This window comes from Ambystoma mexicanum, chromosome 1q, assembly GCF_040938575.1.
Source record: "Ambystoma mexicanum isolate Mex_15411 chromosome 1q, UKY_AmexF1_1, whole genome shotgun sequence".
Taxonomy (NCBI): Eukaryota; Metazoa; Chordata; class Amphibia; order Caudata; family Ambystomatidae; genus Ambystoma; species Ambystoma mexicanum.
Window position 1 is genome coordinate 319,688,171 of NC_090922.1, and position 27,102 is coordinate 319,715,272.

Here is a 27,102-nt window from a genome sequence, read left to right on the forward strand (position 1 = left end):
GTAATTGCCCTTTTCTCGGCTCCAGTAAAAATGAATCCCCATTCCCATTGAGCCCAGTAGGGCTCAATGGGAATGGGGAGGATGCGAACAACGGGCCCGTTAATGACGGGCCCGTTGTTAGTATCCTGGTCTGCTAGAGGGTCTGGCCAGGTGTCCTGAGCGGGACCCGCAGCAGACCTCGCAATGAGGCGGCCCGGAATGAACGGTGCCGGTCCAATATCGGCACAGTTCACTCCACAGCTGCCAGGGTCCTAATGAGGCCCAATGTCTGGGCTGTTGGGGGCGTTAGGCGCTCTGTATGTTATGAGGAAGTTTAATGCTACTTTGGGATTAATGGCTAGTTTGAGAGAGAGGAGTTTGTAATCTGTAAGTGAGTCGATTTTGCATTCCCTAAATTGTAGTGAGGATTTGTAGATAATGGCTACTCCACCACCTATGCCTTCTAGGCGATCAGCTCTTAGGAGGGTGTATTCAGGAGGGGGGTGGGGGGCTAGTGTGATCTGTGGACCTGATGCTGTGTGTAGCCAAGTTTCAGTGAGTACTAAGAAATCGAGTTTAAGTCCTAATATAGTGTCATGTACATCAGTAGCGTGGGCCCCGAGGGACCTGACATCGAGTAGGGCTCCCAAAAGGGGTTGGTTGGTTTTGGGTGAGCTTGGGGTAGATTTGGTCTTGGTTGGAGTTGCTGTGTTGTTGAGTAAGTTTTTTGGGGTCGTGCTGGTGGTAGTGATCTGCTGTGGGTTGGTGTTGGGGATCTCATGGGTTGTGTGATGTTTGGGTGAATTAGTGGAGTTGGGATGAGGCGAGGCATGTTGGTTTTTGGTGCGAGGGTGTTGGTGGAGGGTCAGTGTTGAGTGTGTTTCTTTTCGGTGTAGTGGCTGGTCTAGTTTGTGTGTTATGGGTGGTTCTAGAGGAGAAGAGAGTATGGCGTGTGCTACCTAGCAGTGGCCGAATTAGGGGCTGGGGGCGCAATGGGGTGGTGAAGGCAGGGATGTTGGGAAGGGATGGTGTGGGGCAAGGTACTGGGTGGTGTCTAGGGCAGTATAGCCGGGCGAGGCCTGTGAAGATGGAGAAAAATACTCCATTGGTACAGATAGTGTTATCTGAGAGCATCATTGATGAGTGTTCAGTAGTAATGTTGCCAGGGTTGATGTTACTGTCAGTGGTTTTAAGGGCTTGGTGAAGTGTGGCACTATGTGATAGAAGGAGACAGTATATTGTGTAGGTTATGTGGCTTGTGGTTGGGGTTCTGTGGTGTGGGTGCTTGGGTCTGTTGTTGGGTGTTTGATTGGACTGTAGGGGGCTTGCTCCAGTGCAAGCCGTGGTGTGGGTTTGCATTGGGGCGGCTACTCTGTCGGGATGTGGGGGTGGCTGTGACGCACACACAATATGAGCAGCGCTAGGTGTCATATAACAGTTGTATATATACTAGGTAAGCTATTGGGTGGCATTCAAATGGGCAGCAGTGAGGTTGTATGCCAACCACAAGACACTTAGCAAATAGACAATAGTTAGCAACCCTCAGGCGTCGTCCTTGCTGCCACTGGCTTTGCCGCCCTGAGTGACTCCATGACGTCAACTATGCAGAGGCTCGCCCCTGTGTAGCGGTTCCCTTTCCTCCGTAGGAGTTTCCTCTCTTATACAAGTCAAAGGTATAACCAGAACGATGTCCTTCGCAGATCATGGAGTTCGAGCCCAAAGAATGGCACTGAATTGGCTCTCCTGGATTTAAAGAATAATATGCTGCCAAACGATGCTGCTGATGGTACTAGATCTGTCAGCCACTTTTGATTTGGACGAACATCCACTTCTGTTGCATAGATTGAAGAAAGTGGCCTGGAGGACAGATCCGTTAAGGTCTGTAGCCATGACGCAGAAGTCTGCCCAGTCCCTTTGCCTTCTGGTGTGCCACAAGGAGCCTGTGCGTCTCCCTCGCTGTATAACATTTTCACGGCCCCCCTGTGTCAATGGTTACAGAGCAAAGGTATTTGTTTCTCCAATTATGCCGACGATACACAGTACATCATCTGCCTATCAGGCAACTACTGTGAGGATACACGGGCTATCAATGAGATATTCAATCTCATTTAACGATGGATGGATGAGAAAGGGCTTGCACTTCACAATGAAAAAAACAAACTTATAATTATAGGTTTGAGTCCTAAAATTGCCGGTTTAGGAATCGAATACTCCGAGTTTAGTATAGCATCATGTAAAATTCCTACCAAAAACAAAATTAAAATGCTTGGAGCCTATCTGGATCAAAATCTTAATAGGAGATCACACATTAGTAATCTTGTGTCGACTTCCTCTTATTATATAAGGACGCCTGTCTTAAACTCGTCCACATCTCTCCATCAAGACTAGTGAGATTTCCAGAGCAATAATAGGATCCAAAATAGATTATTGCAGTTACCTGTTGATTGGAGTCAAAAAAGGAGACATGGCAAGGCTTCAGGTTATTCAGAATAGTGCTGTACAAGTTATTGTTGCACTTTCAGAAGCCAGGAGGGGTCTATATTGGCTCCCAGTGGATGCCTGGATACACCTTAATTTGCTGACTATAGTACACAAATGCCTGGATGGCTCTAATCCACAATACCTGACATAAAAGATAAACAAGAAACCTGGGATTAATAATCGGAGATCAGATAACTCCAATTTGTTGGTGGTGCCAAGAGTTAAATTAGCTCAAGTCAATTGTTAGGCAGAATCCTGTGCAGTTCCCTTGGGGACCACTGCAAACAGATTAAGACTACAGGAGTAAGCAGTAAACCCAATTGGTAGCAGTCTGTACCACCCAGATTTACATGGTAGCTGTGGCTGAGCAGTCAGACTTCTCTCAAGAAGAGTTAGGCAGTATACAGAGGATACACAATAGGGCCAAAAACACAGTAGAACAAGCAAACACTGACCAGAGCTTTGTATCAAAAGTATATAATTATTTATTTAACACACACTTTAGGAAATACACTAGCACTATTAATCAAAAGCAAGTTCCAACACAATCAGAAAAGTATTTACACCTCCCTTAGCAATTACTAGACAAGTCTAAGTTAAAACACCACTTTTTGTCAAAACAGAGGTGAGTGCATAACTCAGATGGCACTCCAATAATTAGGTTAAAGGGAGAGAAAAAGGCAGGTCATAAAAATAAAACAGTTCAACACTTTTGAGACAAAATCAAGTTACTGAAGGCAGGGTATACTGTAGAGCCAACGTTCATTAGCCAGGCCCACTTTGAAGGGAGCAAGGCGAAATGTGCCCAAAATCACACGGTTTAGCAATGCATTCAAGTCTTTGTAGAAATGTTCAAAAGAGGTTGGGGTGGTTCAAAAGATAAAGTTAGAAGGTCTGGGGGCCAACCCAGTTGGAAAGCCAAGGATTTAAGGGTCACCTTTGGCAAACCGAAGAAAGGGAGGACAGGTACAACACAGTACCTTAAAGAGTGAGGAAGCTCCAGTGGGTGCAGTTTGTGGTTTCGACCAGGGGAAGAGAGGATCTCGTCGAGAAGGAAACTTGGAGTCGTTGCACTGCCCAGGGAAGAAACCAGCCGCGGAGTTCGTCGATGAAAAGGTGCGTTCCTGGTATTCGCGGTCACAGTGGTGCAGCTTGGCTTTCCGGCCGCTGGGGTGCTTGGCACGGGCGATTTGACCAAGAGACGTCCTGGAAGGCGAAATGGCGAACTGGTTGATCCCACCAGCTCAGAGGAAGAAGACTTTCAGCAGAAGATCTTCTCTCGTCGTCGGGAAAGTGGGGAGGTTGTTGCAGCAGGGCTCCACCGGTGGTGTCGTCGTTGCAGATGGCTCAGCTTCTCCCCTCTTCGGATTTCTTAGGTCCTGTGGCGACTTCTGAAGTTCCGGTCCCAAAAGCCCTGCTTTTATGCAGAAAACCCCCCATTCAACAGCCTAGCTGTCACTCAAACATGCTAAGTGGTGAGCCGGGCGGCTCACCACTGGGCCAATCAGAACAGAGTGCGACTTGAGTTGCTAAGGCAACGCAGTCCAGGGTGCCAATTCCCCCACCCACACGTCCTGTGGAACCCAGACAGAGTGGCACCAGTTGGAGGGCTTCTGTGGAGAGGCCCGCCAAAAAGTGGAACAAAGGGCCCGACCTTGGTTGGAGTTACAGAGACGGACACGAACGCCATTTTAGAAAAGAGTTCTGGCAGAAAGACCCAACCGGGGATTTAATATTAAATAAATAAACCGGCGGTATCTTTAACATTGCACCAAAAAGTGGTGCGTTTAAAATCAATGGGAAAATCCCATAGAAAATATTCTGGTGGAATATTTTGCGTGGTAACCACTGCCACCAGCCAGAAACTCGACAAGGGAGGACTGGACAGTGCCCCCTTGAAAACAGACCCAGGGGCAATCGAATTAACCCCTTCCAGTACTTCCACAATATGATGGTTTGTACTGGTTCTGTTCACAATTTTGGACTAGTAAAGTCAATGGTGACTTTACATGCCCTGGGAGACAGTAGTCAGTCCCAGGGTATGGAGTCTATGTTTGGGGGTCACTATGGCACCCCTGTGTTACTGCACTGAAGGTGCTGTGTAACACATACAAAAAAAACAGATGATACCCTATGGAGTAAAAAAAAAAAAAATAAAATAAAACAGCCCATAAGCACACAAAAAGTCAAAGACATACCTCAAATCATGCCTAAGAGTGGGAGGAAGAGAGTCTCACTCTTAGCAGGAGAAAAAAACAAACCCCAAAAATCCAGCAAAGCTGCTGGGGGACTCCCTAACATCAATAAGAGTGCTTTTTACACAGCAGCTCCCAAACTCGAACTCAATCCCACCTGTGCTCAGAGGGGAAGCATCCTTGAATAAGTTTAAGAAACTGAAGACCTAACTTATTAAATAATGTCCTTGGTGTTTAGTTAGTTTCCTCAATCATTTCAGGTGTGCTAGATTAGTTTTATTTGTTGTTGGTGGTTTGTCTGTTTTCTCTCTTTTAGGTGAAGGGCCTGTTTGGTTTCCGTGGTATAAATTAAATAAAGTAAAGTAAAAAGCCCCGGCCCAGATGGCTTTGGACGACAATTCTATCAACTCCTAGGAGAAGTGGAGACTACTGAATACATATCTGGAGCAGGGCGAGCTGCCTCTATCAATGAAGCAGGCAACCGTGGTAGTTATCTTACCCATATCTTTAATACAGACTTAAAATTGATGACCGAACTGCCAGCAGACAGGGTGCAAGAACACATCAGAATCATCATTCGTTAGGACAAAGAAAGGTTAACTGCACAAAGATCTTCAAAAGATCATATGCGCAGGCTACCACACATACTATCCTCAGTTGAGACCTCCCAGGGAAAGGTTTACCCTGTTGATCCTTGTCCCGGTCCTTTGTCCCCCCTTCTCTAGGGACACCCTTACCACCTTTACCCAAGCAGTGGATGCCATTGCCCCACTCACCATGAGGAAAGCCAAACGCTCCAACCATTCCAATGCCTGGTTCTCACAGGAGCTTCTCGAGCCGACAACCAGGAAAAGGGCAGCACATTCCGCATGGAAGGCCAATCCCACTAACCCCACCTAACAAGCCTTCCAGGATATCTCCAGGGATTACAAAAAAGCCATAACCAAAGCCAAGGCGACATCCTTCAACACCAGGATAGCAAACGCCAAATCAGACCCAAAAGACATTTTTGCCATTTTTAGGGAGCTAGAATCACCTACTCCTACCCCTCAGACATTCACCAAAAACAAAGTGGTGTAACAGCGTGCAAGACGCTGTGCTTGACAAACAACACCCTTCAAGAAAGAATTCTTGTTCACCAAAAGCATCTCAGTCACCAAATACCCCACCTACAGAGCAGCACTACCGAGGACTCTCCACCGTTCTCCTTCAGAGAAATGAATGATGACGAAGTTCTAGCCCTGCTCAAAACCATGAAACCTTCCAATTGTAAAGGAGATGTGTCTCCCGCACAACTTATCAAGTACTGTGCTCCCACCCTCGCCCCTTTCCTTACAGCTTTCATTAATGCCCCTTTCTCTGAAGGCCATGTCCCCTCCTTTCGTAAGGAGGCGTGGGTTCGACCTCTTGGAAAGAGTCATGAGGGTTTTTTCCAATGAAGTCTGCGCTCACCCAAGCACCATCAATTGCGGAGTCCCACAAGGATCTTGCATCTCTCCGACTCTGTATAAGCTGTTCACGAGACATCTATTCAATAGTTTGGATGCGCTAGGCATCTCCTATACAAATTATGCCTATGATATGCAGGTCCTCATCACCTTCTCTGGCAATTATGATTCAGACTTGGTAACCCTCAACTCTATCTGCTCCACTATTCAAAAGTGGATGGCTGAAAATTGGCTGTGCCTCAACGGTGAAAAAAACCAAACTACTGCTAATCGGTTCACCTGTCACACTAAAAAAGCTCAACGAACATTACAGCTCCTTCGTGGTGGATGGGTCTTTAATCCCCGTCTCTCTCCTCTGCGGTAAAAACCCTGGAGGTCTACTTAGATTCCAACCTTTTTTTGGTCCGGCAGGTAAACGCTATTGCTTTGGCAGCAGCTTACCACTCCAAACTTCTCAACTCTGCAAGACCCTTCCTCTCAGAGCAGAACTGCCTCACTATAGCAAGAGCAATAATTGGGTCTAGGCTAAATTATTGTAATGCTCTCCTAGCTGGAACCTCTGTGAAAAACATCTGTAAACTACAGACAGTTCAAAACAATGCCCTTATGGCCGCCACCGGCATCTCCAGGAGAGAACACATCCCTGAAACTAGGAAACTAGTTCACTGGCTTCCCATGAAAGAGTGTATCCTCTTCAAGATCCTTGCCCTTACGCACAAGTGTTTCTACGGTACTGCCCCTCAGTCTGTAAACCCAGTGTAGTTAGACCCACCTCGGTAGCCTACACCAATCGCCTGAGCATTCCCAAGACCCTAAGGACTTGTGTAGGAGGCTCTAGCTTTCCAGTCGTGGCAGCCACCCACTGGAACTCTCCCCCATCCCATCTCAGAAACCTGGACTCACACTTGGCCTTAAGGAAATCGCTAAAAACATTACTGTTTATATAGCAAGCCTATACTGTTGGTTCTTACTGTCTGTACCAAGAAGCCATTGATTCCACCAATGTAACTCAAACTATCGATTATGTACTCTTGTAACATCCATGCTACACGCTCATTGTAACCCTGAACAAAGAATATCAATGTAACTAATGTAACCTCAAGTAACCTTCATGAAACAGCGCCTCGAAGCCTTTGGGCTGTTAGTGTGCTATACAAATTAATAAATAAATACTTTGCAAAAGGCACAACCTTTGAGAATTCTGTAAAGGGCCTATGGGACTAATTTTCGGAATTAGTTTAAAGAGTGAAGGTCACAAAAACTGTTCCTGCGACCCACGCAGGGTCGACGACCTCCATCCAGAGGGGATCAAGAGACACTAAGGGAGGGAGGGAGCAGATATAGAGTAAGGCATTTTATGAAAGCCTGTGGTTCATTAAAAACAATTCAACTCTATTTGCAATGTGCTATAGAAGTAAATTGAACACGGAAAATTAATTTTAAGAAGTTATGAAAAAAAATGCGACCTTCTCTGAGACATCCAGATATGGACAATAACAGAGCAAAATATATACAGCAATGGTGCTTCTTAAAGATGCCCATTCGTGAGGGCAACAGAGTACAATTTAGAATCGGTGCATTACACTTTCTCAGGGATAGTTAGATGTGAGATAGTATGTAGAACAATGTAAGGCTTTCGGTGGGGATAGCACGGTGTGAGCAACCTGGAGAGTAAAATGTGGCGATACACCTTCATGGATCACATGGGTATGAAACGCAGTAGTGTAAAAAAAATTCTGTGGACTTACAGATACCTAGATGCGAGTACAATGGAATGCCCTTTCACAACGAAACCTAGATATGAGGCACAATATTGAGTGAAATTATGCAATCGAGTGTGTTATCTTAAGGATTCCTGGATACGAGTACAGTGCAATGTCCTTTCACAGGGGAACCTAGGATACGAAGCGCAAAGACATGCAGAGAGACAATGTACCACCCTAGCGATGCCTGGGAATCAAACAGAACGGCATATAAAATGGACAAATCAATGCACCATCTCAGGAACACGCAGGTGTGAAACACAACTGTGCCAGTATATAGCTATGCATTGTGCTTTTTAAGGGATGCCGACATGTGAGTGCAACAGAGTACAGATTTAGAACATAGTCTTAGGAATATTTAAATGTGACAGTATGTTAAACAATGCCACGCTTTAGTTGGAGATATCTAGATGTGAGCAACATGGCGCTTAAAGTGCGACATTGCACCTTCACAGAGACACGCATATAAAAAACAGTTCAATGCAATGCCCTTTCACGGAACGGCCAAATATGAAACAAGTATATGGAATGCCAACATTCAAAGCTTTATCTTAGGGATACAGCGATGCATGTCCTGTGAAATTCCGTTGCACAAAGGCTCTTATCCTAGTATGCAATCTGGAACAATTTAGTGTGCCATCCTAGTGATGCCTTGCTGTGAGAACAATGCAATCTGATTTTCCGGGATGCCCAGGATATGAAAGACAACAGTATATAAAATGCACAGCTCGATGCCGCGGACATACAGGAATGCAATGTTCTTTTTTGGGGTCCCTATATGTAAAAGCAATTAACTGCAATTTAGAGACAATGCATCATGCTTTCGTTGTGATAGTTAGATGTACGAATGTGTGTAATATAGCCAGTTTAAGGATGCCTAATGGGGGGAGATAGTAATGCAGAGCAGGCCAATACATTGAGCTTTCTTAAGGCTTACTAGGAGCGGTACAAAACCAACGCATTCCCAGGGCTAGTTAGATGCGAGATGGTATAATATGAAGCACGGTCTTTGGATATCTGGTTGTGAGCAATTGGGGGGGGGGGGGCTGTATGTGGCAGTGCACTATCAAAGACACGGCCAGTTAAGCATCACAACAGCAAACAAAATGAAACAACTCAGTAAGCCATCTCACAGTCATCCAGAAGCTAAACACAATAGGGCGCAACATAAAGCAATGCAAGTTCCCTCTCTGGTGTCTGTTTGTGAATGCAACAAGTCACAATCGGGAAAAGATGCAGCACGATTGCCCAGAGACAGATGTGGAACAGTTAAGAGGTATCTAAATATTAAGAAACCTGGAGCACGATATGAGGTTAAAGTACCTCCACAGTAAAGGCCAGCAACTAATCCCATTTGTGTAGACGATTAAGCAAATTCAGTGTGGCACTCCAGGGATAACAAGTGAGCTCAGCACTACGAATGAATGCAGCAGATCCCAACGTAGAAGCCATGCAGGAATAATTACTTATGGCGCATTATGCAAGACGATCAACAGTGTTTTAAGGCAAAATGGAGAATATAGTGTGTCAATTCACATCACAGGAGCATCTAGATTTAGAACACAGTGGTATACAACACGCAACAATTCAGAGAATCATTCAAGGGGCACCACTATGTGAAACACAAAATGTGCACTTTGGGAGAAATCTCCATGAGAACGCTGCAGAGCACAATTTAGGGATTATGCAGCGCGTTTTCTTTGGGATAATTTCATAAGGACTACTTTATGTTATCTGTTTTTGGACATAGCCAAACATAGTACTTCTACTATGTTCAGTAGGATCTAAAGCTTACTTTTGAAAGAGCAAGCCAGATGTGCACTTCGGTTACCTTCTGCTATGGCTACAGCATAATACATCATAAGGTCGTCTTTCTACTATGGTAGTAGTGGAGAAAGACAACCTTCTCTACTGATGTTCTAGGCAATACAGATGGTAAGTCTACTATGGTCTGAACGTGCTTACTGGAGCTGTAAACGATCGTTTGAGTCAAGGCTAGAGCGAAGAGCCCACACACACTGAATCCAGCCATTATTCATCGGACAAGTCTATACTTGTACTAGGAAAATAAATATACGACAGTAAATCTTACTTAATTATTACAATTGACTGTCCTTTAGAAAGCACCCCAAAGCATGAGACAAGGCAAATCACAAATGAAATCTACTTCCAATTACTATGCATCAGGCCACATTTGGTTAGACCAGCGATTTCTGAAACACCTACCGATTCCATGCAGGGTCTGTCTGGGAGTGGTGGTGGAGACTCTGTGTTTTGAATCCTGTGAAGCTGCAAGAACAAAGAAATAGATGCCCATGAGAATTTCAAACATAGGCCCACAGTATAGGAGAGAAAACTGCCAGGCGGTTTACAAGCAATAGCCCCCATAGTGTTAGGTAGTAGTAGTTGGTAAAGCAACAAGCAGTACAGTCCCAAATTAAATAACTCATCAGGTAAAAGACCGTTAAGTTTTCTGTGGGTGAAAAGGCTGGACATAATTCTTAAATCTAAGCATTATTACACAATCTAGCTGAAATCTATGCAGTAGATAATCTTGAGAAATGGTCTATGCACAGAATACACATAAATGCAATATAGATTCCTGAAGGGGTAGGATTTAACTGGAATACAATACATTGTTCAAGAAAGTATTTAATAAAATGACCAATAGCTAAGCCTACAAAAAAAAAATCACCCTCAACTTTCAAAAAGAGAACATAATGGTTCTCGAAAAAAGGCACAACATTACAAACTTCAGGGAACCAAATCTCACAACTCTGAGATGCAGATGTAATAAAACATAAAAGTCAAAATACTACGCTATGTCATTTTCAGCAAGAAGTGGCAAAGGTGCAGGTATACTGATGCCATTTTGCATTTAAACATGCTAATTTTGAGAGGGTTTCCAATCAAGAAAACCCTTCTTGCTTCCAAGTGTAGCCTAAAGACGACCTTCCGCCAACACATTTCTATCATGTATGCACTTATGCGGAAGACTTGTCCTTTGACCTTTTTTATTCATCAAAAAAGGTTCAACTGATGAGATTTCTCTGAACATTGTAAACAATTCATTTTTCAATTACTCTTTTAAAAGTACTCATTTGTATGTCTGGCTAGAGTAGGAGTTTTACCTCTTTGCCAGAGGTCTTGAAGATACATAGAGGGACTGTGGTGTCAATCAGCTACTCTGCTCGAGAACAAGTGCATCAAGTCAGGGTGCTACAGGATAGCCAATTGGTAGAAGAAAATGAAACTGTTCAAGTTGGGGAGGGATTTGCTGAATGTTGCTTTAAAAGAACAAGTTACTTACCAACTGTAACGTTCTTTCGACTGGATGTTCCTCCCACGTATTCCTCATCTTGTGATAATTCGTTTTGCCAGCTTCGCTGCATCAGCAAATTTTTTTTCGACAGAGGGCGCTGTGCTCGAGGTCGTGGCGTCGAATGTCCCTCGATGGGCACCGTACCGTGTCGACGTCACCGCTGGTATAAATGGCTCGAGCCGCGCCCGTTGGCTTCAGTTCTGTTTTTTTGGAGGAAATACTCGTGGAACATATAGGCGTATGCTGTGACTGATATGCCCATCATGAGAGGAAATTGCAAGAAAGTATAAACTATACTGCGGGGTAGATTGGGAGGGTCGATGAGGAATACGTGGGAGGAACATCCAGTCGAAAGAACGTTACAGTTGCTAAGTAACTTGTTCTTCGAATGGATTGTGTCCTCCCACGTATTCCTCATCTTGTGATAGACTCCCATAGCAGTGATCAATCTGGAGGCGGGAGTACTAGTTTTTGTTTTCATGTCCAGAGTGAAGTACTGCTCTGGCAAATAAACCCTCATTTGAGGATGCGGTATCCAAACAGTAATGTTTGGTAAAAGTATGTATTGATGCCCATGTTGCAGCTGAGCAAATATCTTTTGCCGGGACTCCCCTCTTCAAAGCCGCAGAAGTGGCCATTCCCCTTGTGGAGTGAGCACGTAGCCCATCCGGTGGGTCTTTCCCAGCTAGTCTGCAGCATTCCAATATAGCAAGAATAATCCAGTGGGATATGGTTTGTTTGGTCACCGCTAAACCCAATTTACGACCTGTGTATCCCACAAAAAGCTGGTCGTCTTGGCGTAATTTTGTCATTCTTGAAATGTAAAAGCTGAGGGCCCTTTTGGGGTCCAGCCTATGTAATCTCTCCCCTTCTTTTCCCAAATGAGGAGGAGGATAAAATGTTGGTAAAACAATTTTCTGCAACAAATGGAAGTCAGAAACTACTTTCGGTAAGAAAGATGGTTTAACTTTCAGAATTACTTTGTCCTTATAAAAAGTGGTATATGGAGGTTTACGTGAGAGAGCCTGTAGTTCACCAACCCTGCGGGCTGATGTTAACGGCACCAGAAGGACAGTTTTTAATGTCGGAAGCCTCAATGGGCATGAGTGCAGAGGCTCAAATGGTATACATGTCAAGAATTTAAGAACTAGATTCAAATATCAAGTTGGAACATGGAATGGTATTGGTGAATACACATTTGTAAGTCCTTTCAGGAATTGTATTATTACTGGTATTTTAAAATAAGAAACTTCTTCCGAGGTGTGCTTAAAAATGGAAAGCGCAGCCAGGTATCCTTTGATTGTTCCGATCTGGAGCCCCAGTAACAGGAAAGAAAGCACCACTGATGTGCCACATTGAAAAGGGTCCACATCTCTATCTTTGCACCAGTTACTGAACTTATTCCAACGACACCGGTACAAGGATTTTGTTGCTGGCCTTCTAGCCGAAAGCAAAATCTCCATAACGTCATCCGGAAGATCACAATCCTTGTATTTCAACCTCTCCGAAACCATGCATGAAGGTTGAGCGTGTTGACCTCTGGATGGAGAACCCGACCTTCCTCTTGCGAGAGAAGATCCTCTCTTTGTGGAAGACGTACTGGAGTGCAGATGGACATGTCCAGAAGGTCCGGGTACCACGTTCTCCTGGCCCAATCCGGGGCTATTAGGATCATGGTTTTCCTGAACTTTCTCAACCTCCCGATTACTTGAGGAATCACGGGGACTGGAGGAAACGCGTACAGCAGGGGAAAATCCCAATCCACTACGAACGCGTCAACCAGAGCTCCTCTGAGGAAATTCCCTTGAGCAGTACTGATCGCACTTTCGGTTCATCGAGGTTGCGAACAGATCCACCTGAGGGGTTCCCCAAAGGGCAAAGATCTCCAGAAGGACTTCCTGAGCTAACTCCCACTCGTGGGAGACTGTGCTCTGCCTGCTCAGAGTGTCCGCCGTCGGGTTCTACTCTCCGGCTAGGTGAACTGTCGATAGAGCGATTCCTTCTCGTATTGCCCAGAACCAGAGCTGCATTGCCTCTCTGCACAGAGATAGTGATCCTACGCCTCCTCTTTTGTTGAGGTAGTACATGGCCACTGTATTGTCCGTCATTATCAGGACATTCTTTCCCTGTACGGAGGGCAGGAAGGCCTTCAAAGCCAGCCTGATTGCCCTCAGCTCCAAAAGATTGATGTGTAGTTTGGATTCCGATGGAGACCAACGTCCGCTGATTGTCAGATCGTTGGTGTGTGCTCCCCACCCCGTGAGTGAGGCATCTGTCACTACTGTTATCTCTGACCATGGTTGCCAAAAGGATTCTCCCTTGAGAATGTTGTCTTTGCAAGCCCACCATGATAGATCCTGAGCAACTGCGCTCGGGACTTGCAGAAGATATGACATATTCCCCGAGAACTGGGACCACTGAGTTCCGAGGGCCCATTGGAGGGATCTCATTCTCAATCTGGCTTCTGGCACCAGAAAAATGCAGGATGCCATGAGGCCAAGCAACCTCAGGAAATCGAAGGCCGGCAGGTGCTGGGCTTTTTGGAATTTTGTTACCATCTGCCGGATGTGGAGAGCTCTCATCTCGGGCGGCGAGGCTTTGCCCGAGGAATTGTCCAAGACTGCTCCGATAAACTGGAGTTTTTGGGATGGTATCATGTGGGACTTCTTGAAATTGAGGGAGAAGCCCAGGTTGTGGAGGAAGTGGCAGGTGATAGACAGGTGTTCCTGAGCTTGTTCTGGGGAACGTGCCCTTACTAGCCAGTCGTCCAGATAGGGGTAGACGTGAATCGCCCCTCTCCTGAGACTCGCTGCCACCACTGCCATCAACTTGGTGAAAACCCTCGGAGCGGAGGTCAGCCCGAATGGCAGAACTTGAAACTGATAGTGAACCGCCAACTGCGAACCTCAGGTATTTTCTGTGCTTGGGATGCTTGAAGCTGGAGAGCCTGAAGGATCTGAGAAAGGGTTACCATCTTGAACTTGTCCTTCCTGAGGAATTTGTTTAATTTTCTCAAGTCCAAGATGGGTCTCAATCCTCCGTCCTTTTTGGGGATGAGAAAGTAGGGGGAGTACCAGCCTTTGTTCCTCTCCGCTACAGGTACATGTTCTATTGCACCTTTCTCTAGCAGGGTTATAACTTCCTGCCAAAGGAGCGGGTCTGGAATCTTGGTCGAATTGGCTCCCGGTGGATGATCGTGAGGTCTTTTTAGGAAGGGAAGGCAGTAACCCTGAGCTACTGTTTCCATTGCCCAAGCATCTGAAGTAATGCCTCGCCATTCTTTCAGATGCTGAGAGATCCTGCCTCCCACTGGTGTTTTTTAAGATAAGACCTCAGAGAGATTTGGAGGCGGCTGCAGGAGCCGGTGAGGGCATAGATGCTGTTCCTGAAGATGGCTTTGTCGTCTTTCCTCGTCCACCACTAGTGACATTTCTTCTGCCCCTTTGAAAGGCCTGTCCTCTTTCTCTACTAACAGAGGAGTAGTATCGAAAAGGACGACCCCTCCAGGAAGATGTGCCCAAATAGGGTCTCTGGGGCTGTCGCACAGAGGCACTAAGGGACTTTGTTGCTGCTTTCGAGGTCTGTAGTTTTTCTAGGCTCTCATCAGCCTTACTACCAAACAGCCTCGAGCCATCAAAGGGCATGTTGAGGAGCCTGTTCTGCACATCCGGTGCGAACCCAGACTTCCTCAACCACGCAAACCTGCGTAGTACCGTGCTTGAAGCCATGGATCTACTGATACTATCAGCAGTATCCAGTCCAGACTGGACATTCCCCAAAGCCTTCCATTTCCTCGCCTTCCCAAATATGCTCAGCCGCCGAAATACATTCCCAGAGAGTATATGTGAACCTGGCCAGGGTACAGGTTACATTGGTAGATTTTAAGGCCATGCTAACCGAAGTAAAAACCTTACGAGCCCAGGCATCAACCTTTTTATCCTCCCTGTCTGGAGGTATGGTTGGGTATGCCGTCTGCCTAGATGTATTAGCTGCCTGAACTACCAAGCTTTCTGGAGTAGGGTGTCTACTCCGGTATTCTGGATCAGAAGATGAAGTTCTGTACTTTTTTGGGAGATTGTTATCTATTGCAGCAATGCTATCTGGTTTCTCCCAGTTTCTCTCTACTGTTCTCTGTAATGCCCTATGAAAGGGAAGAATTGGATCTTTCCGAGGGCCTCTTACTATAATATCCGTCATGTCATCCTGTTCAAATGTAGGGGAAGCTTTTCCCCAACCCATATACTCAATCACCCTACTCATCAGATTCCTGTACCCTGAGTCCACATGGTCTGCAGGATCAGGTGCAGCAAACTCCAATTCAGGTGATGTGTCCACACCACTGGCAGAATGTAGAGTTTCAGACAGGTCTCTCATTTTAGACTGAGGATCTACCAGTTCTTCTGGAACTTGTCTAGTTCCATATTATACTCCATGGGGAGTGATTTCCTCTTCCTCTGAACAAGATTGCTCAAAAATGGAGGACATGGATTTAAAAAAAGTCAGATCTTGGTAAAGGTGTAAACCTTCTCTCTTCCTCCTCATAAGTTGTCGATGGAATGGGAGTTTTCTTCGAGGTGGTCTTCGAAGGAGTCGAAGGAATCTTCGACACACTCGAGGAATTCTTCGACAAAGGCGTCAAAGATAAAGTAGGCTTCGACGTCGAAGTCGTCTGCGCCGATGAAGTTGTAACCGACTTCGATAATTTTAATTTTTTGTGAGGGATCGGCGAGATACTCGATCCTCGAGGGTCTCTCGATGATTTGTCGACTCGAGACTTATGGGTACTACTCGGTTTCGCCGTTGTAGTTCCCGACTTCCCTGCGTCGTCTAAAAGAGCAACCAGGGTCTGACTTTTCTGCGGTTTCTTCGAGGGGGTCGAGGCTGCGTTCTCGAAGACCTGCAACATTTTCTTCCTAAAGCTCTCCCATTTAGATGTGGAATCCGATCTAGTCAGGCATCGAACCAATTCAGATGACAAATCGGATGATGACGGAGATCTAGGTCTCCGCTTGTGCTTTTTTGAGGAAGACGAAGAAGATCGTCTCGGCCTGCTACGAGATCGGGTTCTCTTCGAGTGCCTTTTACGGCGTTTCGATTCTTTAGAGTCGGATGATTTTTTATATTTTTTTTGACAAGGCTTTCGAAGAGCCCTTCGACGCCTCCCGCCCCACCGCCAACTTACTTTTCCTCTCACGGAGGGCCTTTTCAGTCATTGATTGACAAGAACCACAGTCGCCCGTTCAGTGGTCTGAGCCCAGACACCATAAACAAATACGATGGGGATCGGTGATGGACATCTTCGATCCACAATCACTACACTTCTTAAAACCCATCTTGGGAGTCGAAGCGGTCGAAGAAGACATTTTTTCGATAGAAAATGCTGAAGCGCACCGTTCACGAGTTGCGAAGCAATCGGAAAAACAGAACTGAAGCCAACGGGCGCGGCTCGAGCCATTTATACCAACGTTGATGTCGACACAGTACGGAGCCAGTCGAGGGACATTCGACACCACGACCTCGAGCACATCGCCCTCTGCCGAAAAATGTTTTCCGATGCAGCGAAGCTGGCAAAACAAATTATCACAAGATGAGGAATACGTGGGAGGACACAATCCATTCGAAGAGCTTGTTTTAGTTCCATACTGCTTGGTACATTCATTGTTTTTTCCACTTTTGTGCTGCATTATATTGAGTTTGTTATTTTCGTTCATTGAGAAGATTTCCCATGGTTGCTATAGTTCGTGCAATTAAAGAACATGCCGACAGGTTTCCAATCCAAAATGGCTCCTATTGGCTCGAGGCAATTTTCATATGTGGTCTTTATATTTGTGTAATACGCAACAGCGGCAATCATGATGGATTAAAATTGGCTCATTACTCAATTTCGGTTACTCAGACAAGTGTTGCTTTTCTTTCCATCATCTCCCATGTGGTTTAACCCTCAAGAAAGGGATGATAGAGAGGGCATACCTTGACTGTAATCGCAGACAAACAAGAGCAACATCTTGTCTTGCGTTCTTTAAGTGATCCTTTCGCCCAAAAATCCACTTCCCTCCTAGTCTTACCTGCTGACATTTATAATGTTTGCCAATTGTATTTCTCTATACTAGTTCTTGTAACTGATTGTTTAATTTTGTACAGCGCTTTGGCGAAACTGCTATATACATTGAAATATATAAATAAATACGGACACAAAGTATCTCAATTGCGGAACACTAATGCAAAATGTTTTCATTGAAGCTCTGTATTTTTTTGTTAATGGGTAGTTCAATCGAGAGGAACAATACAGTGCCATACACTGTCTGGGCCTGCAAGTCGCTGCTGGACCATTCCCCTTAAATGGTGGAAAGTACTGGGAAGGGATCACTTGCAGGGGGAGCAACACAAGACCCAAGAGACTACAGCTACCAGCATGCACCAGACTCCTCAGAAGCCCGGGGCAGATTGTGGATCTTGGGAAGTAGCACAGCCCAAGAAAGAACTGGCACTAATTTATTTACTTATTATATTTCTTGTAGAGCGCCACATGCCCATGGGCCTCACAATGCACCCGGGTCCAATAGACAACTCACACCGGAAAACGAGTAATTTAATGGTTGCCCTGTTGAAAATGGAGTCGGCTTCCTCATTCGCAAGCCAAAGCTGAAACCCCAACACCCACCAGAAGGTCCCCAGAATCAGTAAAGGGAAACAGTGGAGCGGTGGAACTGGAGTGAGTGGGGAAATGTACAGTAATCGGGGAGCCCAAGGAACACTTCCAAAACCCATTTGGACTGTGACTTACTTGATCTGGAGGCGAACAGAGCAAACATTGGGCCTCATTAAAATTGTGCCGGTCCGGAAACAACGGTGCCAGTAAGCTTACCGGCAGCGTTGCATCCAGACCGGCACACTACAACTCAGGGTCAGACCTGCCGGGTGGAATGCCACCCCCTCGCAGAGTTCTCACTGGAGCACCATCACCGTTAACGGTGCCCCCCTGTCCCCATTCCCATGGAGTCTTATCGGAACCCATGGGAATGGGGACTAACACAATTACCAGCGCCCGACTTCCCGGCCACCGGACTCTGAATAGCCCGGTGGCACCGGGAAGTCAGGCGCCAGTAATTTTTTTTACGGGTCCGGCAGCAACCCTCTGGTAGCACTGATAGGGTTACCTCCGGACTCGTAATGAGGCCCATTGCCAGAGACCACATGGCAGACTGGATGGAAACAGATTGAAAAGGGGGCAGAGCTAAAGGCCCTTATGAAGACTTGCTGGGGAACCTCCACTCCAGAAAGGAAGGAGATGGCAGAAGTTAAGATGAGTGACCAAGGAAGCAGTTGACTCGAGCATCCAGTGGGAGTAGAGGGAACATCCTAGGAAGGATGGGTAAGGCTATAGCTTTATAAAAAGTCAGCAGTCGGTTGGCAGTGAGAGGTGTTGGGGTGAGCTCAGAGAGGTTAAGGACGACGAAAAGACCAGAGAGCAAGTGGTGACCTTGGAGAAGACTATTTTGGCGTGCTTGAAGAGAGCCAAGGTACGGTATTGCAAGGGAGTACCAATTCGAACTGTTTATATGTATGTGGGTGACTGTCAGAGAGATTGTGAATAGGAGCATTCTGGGAGTAGAAGTGGAAAGGAGCAATGGGGAAGAAAGGGTTTAGTGAGCTTGGCACTATATCAATGGGTGTAGTTTAGTGTGCAGGGAACTATAACTTTGAGGCCAGTAGTGAGTAGGGCACTATATCTCTAGGTGGTGACCAGGGCATCATATTCCTGGAGGGGCGTAGAGGCAGGAAAGGTGATAGGATGAAAGGAATAGGAGGGAGGTAGAGAGTACATGTAGGAGATGGGAGAGAAGCAATAAGTTCAGTGTGGAAAAGTCGTGTGAGAAAGCGCAATATAGGATTAGGTGGTTGGGGAAGAGCAGAGACCAGCGTAGTGAGAGGAGAGTGAGGTTAAAGGTTGAAAGAGGGTCATCCAGACAAAAGACATGTCAGGGCGATCAAACTACCACATCTACTACATCTAGGTCACTTAGAAAGTCCCAGAGGGAGATATGTTATGTTACTTGCCATTTATATAGCACTCTATAGATCATTGGTAGGACCTCAAAGCACAGGTAGGTTAAAAGCCCTCGGGAACCGTAGTTCTGGTCACTAGAGGGAGATAGTGTCATAGGGTGCGTGGGGGCACCAGATATATGTGCAGCTGATGTAATTGCCGTGCGGTAGCTGCATCCTAGCGTTAGGTGTGGTGCTGGAGATATTAGTTGGATGTGTGCAGTCTGGTGGGTGGACACCCAGACTGGGCTCTGGCTGGGTTAGGCCTGAAGGATGCATATGTGAGCAACTAGGCCGGAATGTGCTCGGCTAGCTGCGTTTTATTAGGGTGAGGAGGTGTTCATGGGGTCATATTCGTATGTGAACAGCTAGGCTGAATTAATCAGGGGTATATCTGTGTTCTAATTGAATGATGGTGTATAGTAGAGAGTAAGCATAGTGATGTGATATGATGGTCATCTTTAAAGTTTCCGAGACCAGGCACATGAACAGGATGGCAGGGAACATAGCGACACACAGACACTGAGACAGGGGGCTGGGCTTACAGCGACTGGGGAGGGGGGAGATACGGATATATAGCAACAGCATGGGGAACAGGAGGGCAGGGTATACAGTGATACACGTGTGGGCATGTTAACATTTACATTCGTATTTCTATCCAGATGCGATTCAGGCTAATGTTCACAGCTCCATCCAAGTGTGGGACATGCCAACATTTGCATTTCTATCTAGAAGCGACTCAGGCTAATGTTCACAATACTGTCAGGGTCTGGTGCAGGCTAATGTTCACAGTTCTAACTGAGTACTCCATTAATTTCACCCATTCCATCCACTCCACCCATCCCATCCACTCTACTCCATCCATTCTCTCCACCCACTTCTTCCATTTTATCCACCCCATCCATTTCGTCTGCCCCATTCAATTCGTCCACTCCGTCCATTCCATCCATTCCATCCATTACACCAATTCCATCCATTCCATCCATCCACTTCATCCACTCTATCTATTCGATCCACTCTACCCATTCCATCTATTCCATCCATTACACCAATTCCATCCATTAAATATACTACACCAATTCCATCCATTAAATATACTACACCAATTCCATCCACTCTATCCATTCCATCTACACCATCCATTTCATCCATTCCATCTACACCATCCATTTCATCCATTAAACCAATTCCATCCATGTCATCCATTACACCAATCCCATCCACTCTATCCATTACACCAATCCCATCCATTACACCAATCCCATCCATTATACCAACCCCATCCATTACACCAATTCCATCCATTACACCAATTCCATCCATTAGACCAATTCCATCCATTCCATCCACTCTATCCATTCCATCCATTAAACCACTTCCATCCATTTCATCCATTACACCGATTCTATCCATTTCATCCATTACACCCATTTCATCCATTACACCGATTCTATCCATTACACCAATTCCATCCATTACACCAATTCCATCCATTACACCAATTCCATCCACTCCATCCATTGGATCCACTCTCTCCATCCACTCCATCCAAAGGATCCACTCCCTCCATCCATTCCATCCAAAGGATCCACTCCCTCCATCCATTCCATCCAAAGGATCCACTCCCTCCATCCAATCCAAAGGATCCACTCACTCTATATATTTGATCCACTCCCTCCATCCACTCCATCCATTTGATCAACTCCATCTCTTTCGTCCACTTGATCCACTCCACCCACTCCATCCATCCATTCCACCCACTCTCCATATCATCCACTCCACCTATTCCAGCCATTCTATTAATTTAATTCATTCCATCCATTTTATCGTTCCATCTATCCGCCCCATACATCCATTCCACCCACTCAACCCACACGGTCTACTCCATCCGTTCCATCTATCGATCGATCGATCCCATATCCATATACTCCCTCCATTCCATCCACCCCTTCCGTTTCATTCATCTGTTCAATCCATTCCATCTAATCCATCTGTTTCATCCATCCATTCTATCCGCTCCGTCTACTCCATCTGTTTCATACATCCATTCTATCCACTCCGTCTACTCCATCCATCGATCGATTCCGCTCCATCTGTTCCATCCGTTTCTTCTGATTCAATCCATTCATTCCATCCGTTTTATGTAACCATATCCATCCATCCATCCAATCCAATTCCACACACATCATCCAACTCCATCCATTCCATTTATAAATTCCATATACACATATTCCGACCATTTCATTCGTCAATTGTCTGTACATATCTCCAATCATTCCACATGCATCCACGCCATCCACTCGCTCCACATGCGTCCATCCATCCGTCTTTTTATCTATTGTGTTTATCCATTCCATCCAGCATCTATTCCATCGATCCCCTCCATCCATCTGTCCACTCCATCCACTAATTCCCCTCCATCCATTCCATTTATTCATTCATTTACCGTTCCACTCATCCGATCCATTCATCCACCAGTTTTATTAATTTCGTCTATTCTCGCTAGTTCATCCATTCTATCCACTCTATATACATACCCTCCATTCATTCCACATGCATCCGTGCCATACATTCAATCCATTAATTTCACATGCGTCTGTTCGTCATTCCACCCTATCCATCTACTCCATCCGTTCATTCCATCCTTCACTCCATACATGCATCCACACCATCCATTCCATCCACCCACTTCGTCAATCCATTCCATCCATCTATTCCTTCAATCCATTCCCCTCATACACTCCATCCACCCATCCATCCATCCATCCATCCACCCATCCATCCATCCACCCATCCACCCACCCACCCACCCATCCATCCATCCATCCATCTATCCATCTATCCATCTATCCATCCAGTGGGTAGGATCAGAGGTTATTGAGCACCTGGTAGATTGTCTCATTGTGTATTTAGTCAAGCCCTTAGGGTTGTCGTTGGTGTTATGGAAAGAGCCATGTTTTTAGTAATTTGCAGAATGTCATAGTCTTGGGTGTGTCGGATGTGAGGTGGAAGCAAGTTCCACAGAGTCGGGCCAATGCTGAGAAAGAGGATCCTCCGATCCTGACGGAGTTGGTGGTTGGGATCACTAAAAGGAGGGCAGAGCTTGATTTTAGGGTGCGGGGTGGGAGGTAAGGTTTTAGCTTCTCTTGCAGGTATAGAGGGCCGGTCTTTTGCACTGCTGTCATGATGCCTACCCCCAAACATTCAGACCAAGTCCATCAGTCCAGAGAGCAGGCATCCAGACACCTATTGAAAACCCAGCCACCACGGCTAGGGGCAATCTGGGTTCAGTCCTGGCGCCGTAGGCGCCAGGCTCATATATGGGATCAGTCCTGGAGCCATTGGTGCCAGGCTCATATGAATAAACTTACCTCATGCAGACCATGCTGCAAAGAATCCAAGCCAACGTGAGGCCTGGCAGGAACTACTTTGTTTCAGGGACTATTTTTTACTCGGGTGTGGTCTTGGGGAACTTCTTACCTGGGACTACTTTGGAGGCTATTTAAACCACGCCCGATGAGCAGCACACGCTTCGCGTTATTCTGCATCCTGCAGCGTAATGCTCACCGTGCCTGTCAGTCCAGCATCCAGTCTTCTGCCATGGCCGCCTCGAATCCGGAGCTCCTAGAAATAAGGGAAATAAGAAGAAAAGGTTAGAGCAAGACCATTACCTTCATTCTTCATCTGATCCAGGATCCTTCGCGCATCCGAACAAGGAAAAAGACTTTATTTTGTGCACGTCGCATCGCCAGCTGCAGCGCCGCGCTATACTTACAAGTCTTCAAAGCACCTCCTCGACCCGGCGCTGCTCCATCATTCATCGCCGAACTCCCGGCACCTAAGGGGACGAAGAAAGACAATAAGGTGAGACGAGAAAACCAACAAAGACAATTTCTATTATCACTATAGACTTACCGAGTTACCGCCGGAGATAATATTCTTCTACACGCCACATCGTCTTACGCTGCACCTGTAAGGAGAGAGAAAGCAACAGTTAAGCACTGGCATTTTTTACCGGACAGTGTTGGGTAACACAGACTCTTACCTAAACGCAATCAGCTGCTACGGGACAATCTCCTCTCGAATCAAGCTGCAAGACAAAGGAAGGAATCGGACAAGAGTGAATAACAGACATTTTGAACTCTTACGAACCAAATACTTACGGCTCCTCGCCACTTACCTCGGAGTCAATATTCGTCTGGAACTCACCCAATTCCTTCGGTTCAGTGAAGTAACTGGTTATCTACGCGCCGCTGCACTCCACGCAGGATGGAGAGCTCATCATTCAAAACCATAAGGTGAGACTGGTGAAAGGGAATATCGGAGGCGATTAGTGGGAAAACGGAGGGGGTGTGCTCGCTCAATCCACGGGTGGCTAATTCCCCTTCTCCGCTTTCAGGAGAATACTCCTACAGGTCAAGCAGACGAAATTGAGCAGGCCAGTTCAGTCAGTCATCTCTGCACTACGAGTCACGTTGGTGGAGGCAGCAGCTATCCAGTTCCGACCGTCGCCCCTGTGGGAGCCAGGTGAGAGTAACAACTGCACGATGAGTGATGCACAGGGTCTTGGAGGTGGCCCTTCGTCCAACTGGGAGCCAGTGGAGGGTTCTGAGAGCTGGAGAGGTGTGGTGTCTTGGGCCCATGGCTAGTAGTATTTTAGCAGCAGCGTTTTGTGCTCTTTGGAGTTTATCAAGGTGGTATGCCGGGACTCCTAGGTAAAGGGAGTTGACAAAGTCCAGTCTCGACATTACAGTGGACATAACAGCGGCAAGTCTGTTCGGGAAGGAGAGGTGGGGAAAAATGCACCCGAGAATTTTGAGATGGTAGTGACAAGATTTAGATACGTTGTTGATCTGTCGGGAGAGGGTTAGGTCAGAGTCCATAGAGCAACCAAGGATTTTTTACTGTGACGGAGGGGGTGGGCGGTTGGCCCATGGAAGGGGACCAGAGGAGTGGGGAAGCAGCCGAGACAAAAGGGGAGACTAGGGTTATTTGTTTCTTGTTGTTGAGGAAGGAGGCGATCCTTTTGCTCGAGCTGTGCAGGTGAGTACTGCCACTGCTCCGACCTCCATTTTGGCCCTGATTTTAAAAAATAGCACAATTTCCCGTGTCCCTGTGTGCCCGTATCCCCTGCTCTCCCCTTCCTGCTTTTCTGCTGCTCCCGCCTCCCCAGCCTGCCCACGGAAGCCGATTGGCTGCTTGGCCCACCATGTCTTGGTCTAGCGACGACGCTAGCCATGCCTGCTGCCTTTTGCTCGAGCTGTGCAGGTGAGTACTGCCACTGCTCCGACCTCCATTTTGGCCCTGATTTTAAAAAATAGCACAATTTCCCGTGTCTCTGTGTGCCCGTATCGCCTGCTCTCCCCTTCCTGCTTTTTCTGCTGCTCCCGCCTCCCCAGCCCGCCCACGGAAGCCGATTGGCTGCTTGGCCCACCATGTCTTGGTCTAGCGACGACGCTAGCCATGCCTGCTGCCTTTTGCTCGAGCTGTGCAGGCGAGTACTGCCACTGCTCCGACCTCCATTTTGGCCCTGATTTTAAAAAATAGCACAATTTCCCGTGTCCCTGTGTGCCCGTATCCCCTGCTCTCCCCTTCCTGCTTTTTCTGCTGCTCCCGCCTCCCCAGCCCGCCCACGGAAGCCGATTGGCTGCTTGGCCCACCATGTCTTGGTCTAGCGACGACGCTAGCCATGCCTACTGCCTTTTGCTCGAGCTGTGCAGGTGAGTACTGCCACTGCTCCGACCTCCATTTTGGCCCTGATTTAAAAAAATAGCACAATTTCCCGTGTCCCTGTGTGCCCGTATCCCCTGCTCTCCCCTTCCTGCTTTTTCTGCTGCTCCCGCCTCCCCAGCCCGCCCACGGAAGCCGATTGGCTGCTTGGCCCACCATGTCTTGGTCTAGCGACGACGCTAGCCATGCCTGCTGCCTTTTGCTCGAGCTGTGCAGGTGAGTACTGCCACTGCTCCGACCTCCATTTTGGCCCTGATTTTAAAAAATAGCACAATTTCCCGTGTCCCTGTGTGCCCGTATCCCCTGCTCTCCCCTTCCTGCTTTTCTGCTGCTCCCGCCTCCCCAGCCCGCCCACGGAAGCCGATTGGCTGCTTGGCCCACCATGTCTTGGTCTAGCAACGACGCTAGCCATGCCTGCTGCCTTTTGCTCGAGCTGTGCAGGCGAGTACTGCCACTGCTCCGACCTCCATTTTGGCCCTGATTTTAAAAAATAGCACAATTTCCCGTGTCCCTGTGTGCCCGTATCCCCTGCTCTCCCCTTCCTGCTTTTTCTGCTGCTCCCGCCTCCCCAGCCCGCCCACGGAAGCCGATTGGCTGCTTGGCCCACCATGTCTTGGTCTAGCGACGACGCTAGCCATGCCTGCTGCCTTTTGCTCGAGCTGTGCAGGTGAGTACTGCCACTGCTCCGACCTCCATTTTGGCCCTGATTTTAAAAAATAGCACAATTTCCCGTGTCCGTGTGTGCCCGTATCCCCCGCTCTCCCCTTCCTGCTTTCCCCTCCCAACCCGACCCGCCCTGCTCCCATTGGTCCTCTCGCCCTGCATCTCCGGTCCTCCCAGGGCAGCCCTCTGCCCGTGCAGCCCCCACGGCTAAGGGCCCCTAGGCAAAGGGCGGCTCCAACAGAGGCGGCTCCAAGAAGTGTCTGCAGGTGTCCGCAAGGGAAGCCAATGAAGCCAGCAACTAACAGACACCACCAAAACCGTGAGTGTGGTATGGGTGGAGAGTAGAGCAATCACTCCACTGCAGAAAGCCCATGCCACTCTATCTTACCTCCAAATAACACAGACTGCCATAATGTTAGCATGTCCACTCTTAGATGGAATTGTGTAAGTTAGCATGTCCACTCTTAGATGGAATTGTGTAAGTAAGCATGTCCACTCTTAGATGGAATTGTGAAAGTTAGCATGTCCACTCTTAGATGGAATTGTGAAAGTTAGCATGTCCACTCTTAGATGGAATTGTGAAAGTTAGCATGTCCACTCTTAGATGGAATTGTGAAAGTTAGCATGTCCACTCTTAGATGGAATTGTGAAAGTTAGCATGTCCACTCTTAGATGGAATTGTGAAAGTTAGCATGTCCACTCTTAGATGGAATTGTGAAAGTTAGCATGTCCACTCTTGGATGGAATTGTGAAAGTTAGCATGTCCACTCTTGGATGGAATTGTGAAAGTTAGCATGTCCACTCTTAGATGGAATTGTGAAAGTTAGCATGTCCACTCTTAGATGGAATCGTGAAAGTTAGCATGTCCACTCTTAGATGGAATTGTGTAAGTTAGCATGTCCACTCTTAGATGGAATTGTGTAAGTTAGCATGTCCACTCTTAGATGGAACTATGAATATTGACCTGCGTCGCATCTAGATGGAACTGTGAATGTTAGCATGTGAAAGTTGCATTCACAAAGTGTCCCCTACAGCCTCTCCGTCAAGTCTGGAAATGTGCCCAATAGCCTCTCGGGTAAATGGAATTTAGAAGTGTGCCCAAGATCCCCTGTGAAAGTTGCATTTAGAAGTGTGCCCAATAGCGTCTCGGGTAAATGGAATTTAGAAGTGTGCCCAAGATCCCCTGTGAAAGCTGCATTTAGAAGTGCTACCACCTGTGAAAGTTGATTTTAGAAGTGTGCCCAATAGACACTCTGGAAAATTGAATTTAGAAATATGCCCAGTAGACGCTCTGTGAAAATTGCATTTAGAAGTGTGCCCAATAGACACTCTGGAAAGTTGCATATAGAAGTGTGCCCAATAGCCTCTCTGGAAAATTGAATTTAGAAATATGCCCAGTAGACGCTCTGTGAAAATTGCATTTAGAAATGTGCCCAATAGACACTCTGGAAAGTTGCACTTAGAAATGTACCCAA

At 46.8% G+C, this 27,102-nt stretch overlaps 1 protein-coding gene across 2 annotated transcripts in view; it reads right to left on the reverse strand.

The window, feature by feature from the left end:
• The window catches only part of CEP89 (centrosomal protein 89), a 1,655,177-nt gene that overhangs the window by 1,422,446 nt on the left and 205,629 nt on the right, over positions 1 to 27,102 (reverse strand). For both annotated transcript variants that reach the window (XM_069639099.1, XM_069639094.1), the window contains exon 5: positions 10,093 to 10,155. In XM_069639099.1, the coding sequence (XP_069495200.1) occupies positions 10,093 to 10,155 (63 nt within the window). The remainder of the gene's footprint in view (positions 1 to 10,092; positions 10,156 to 27,102) is intronic.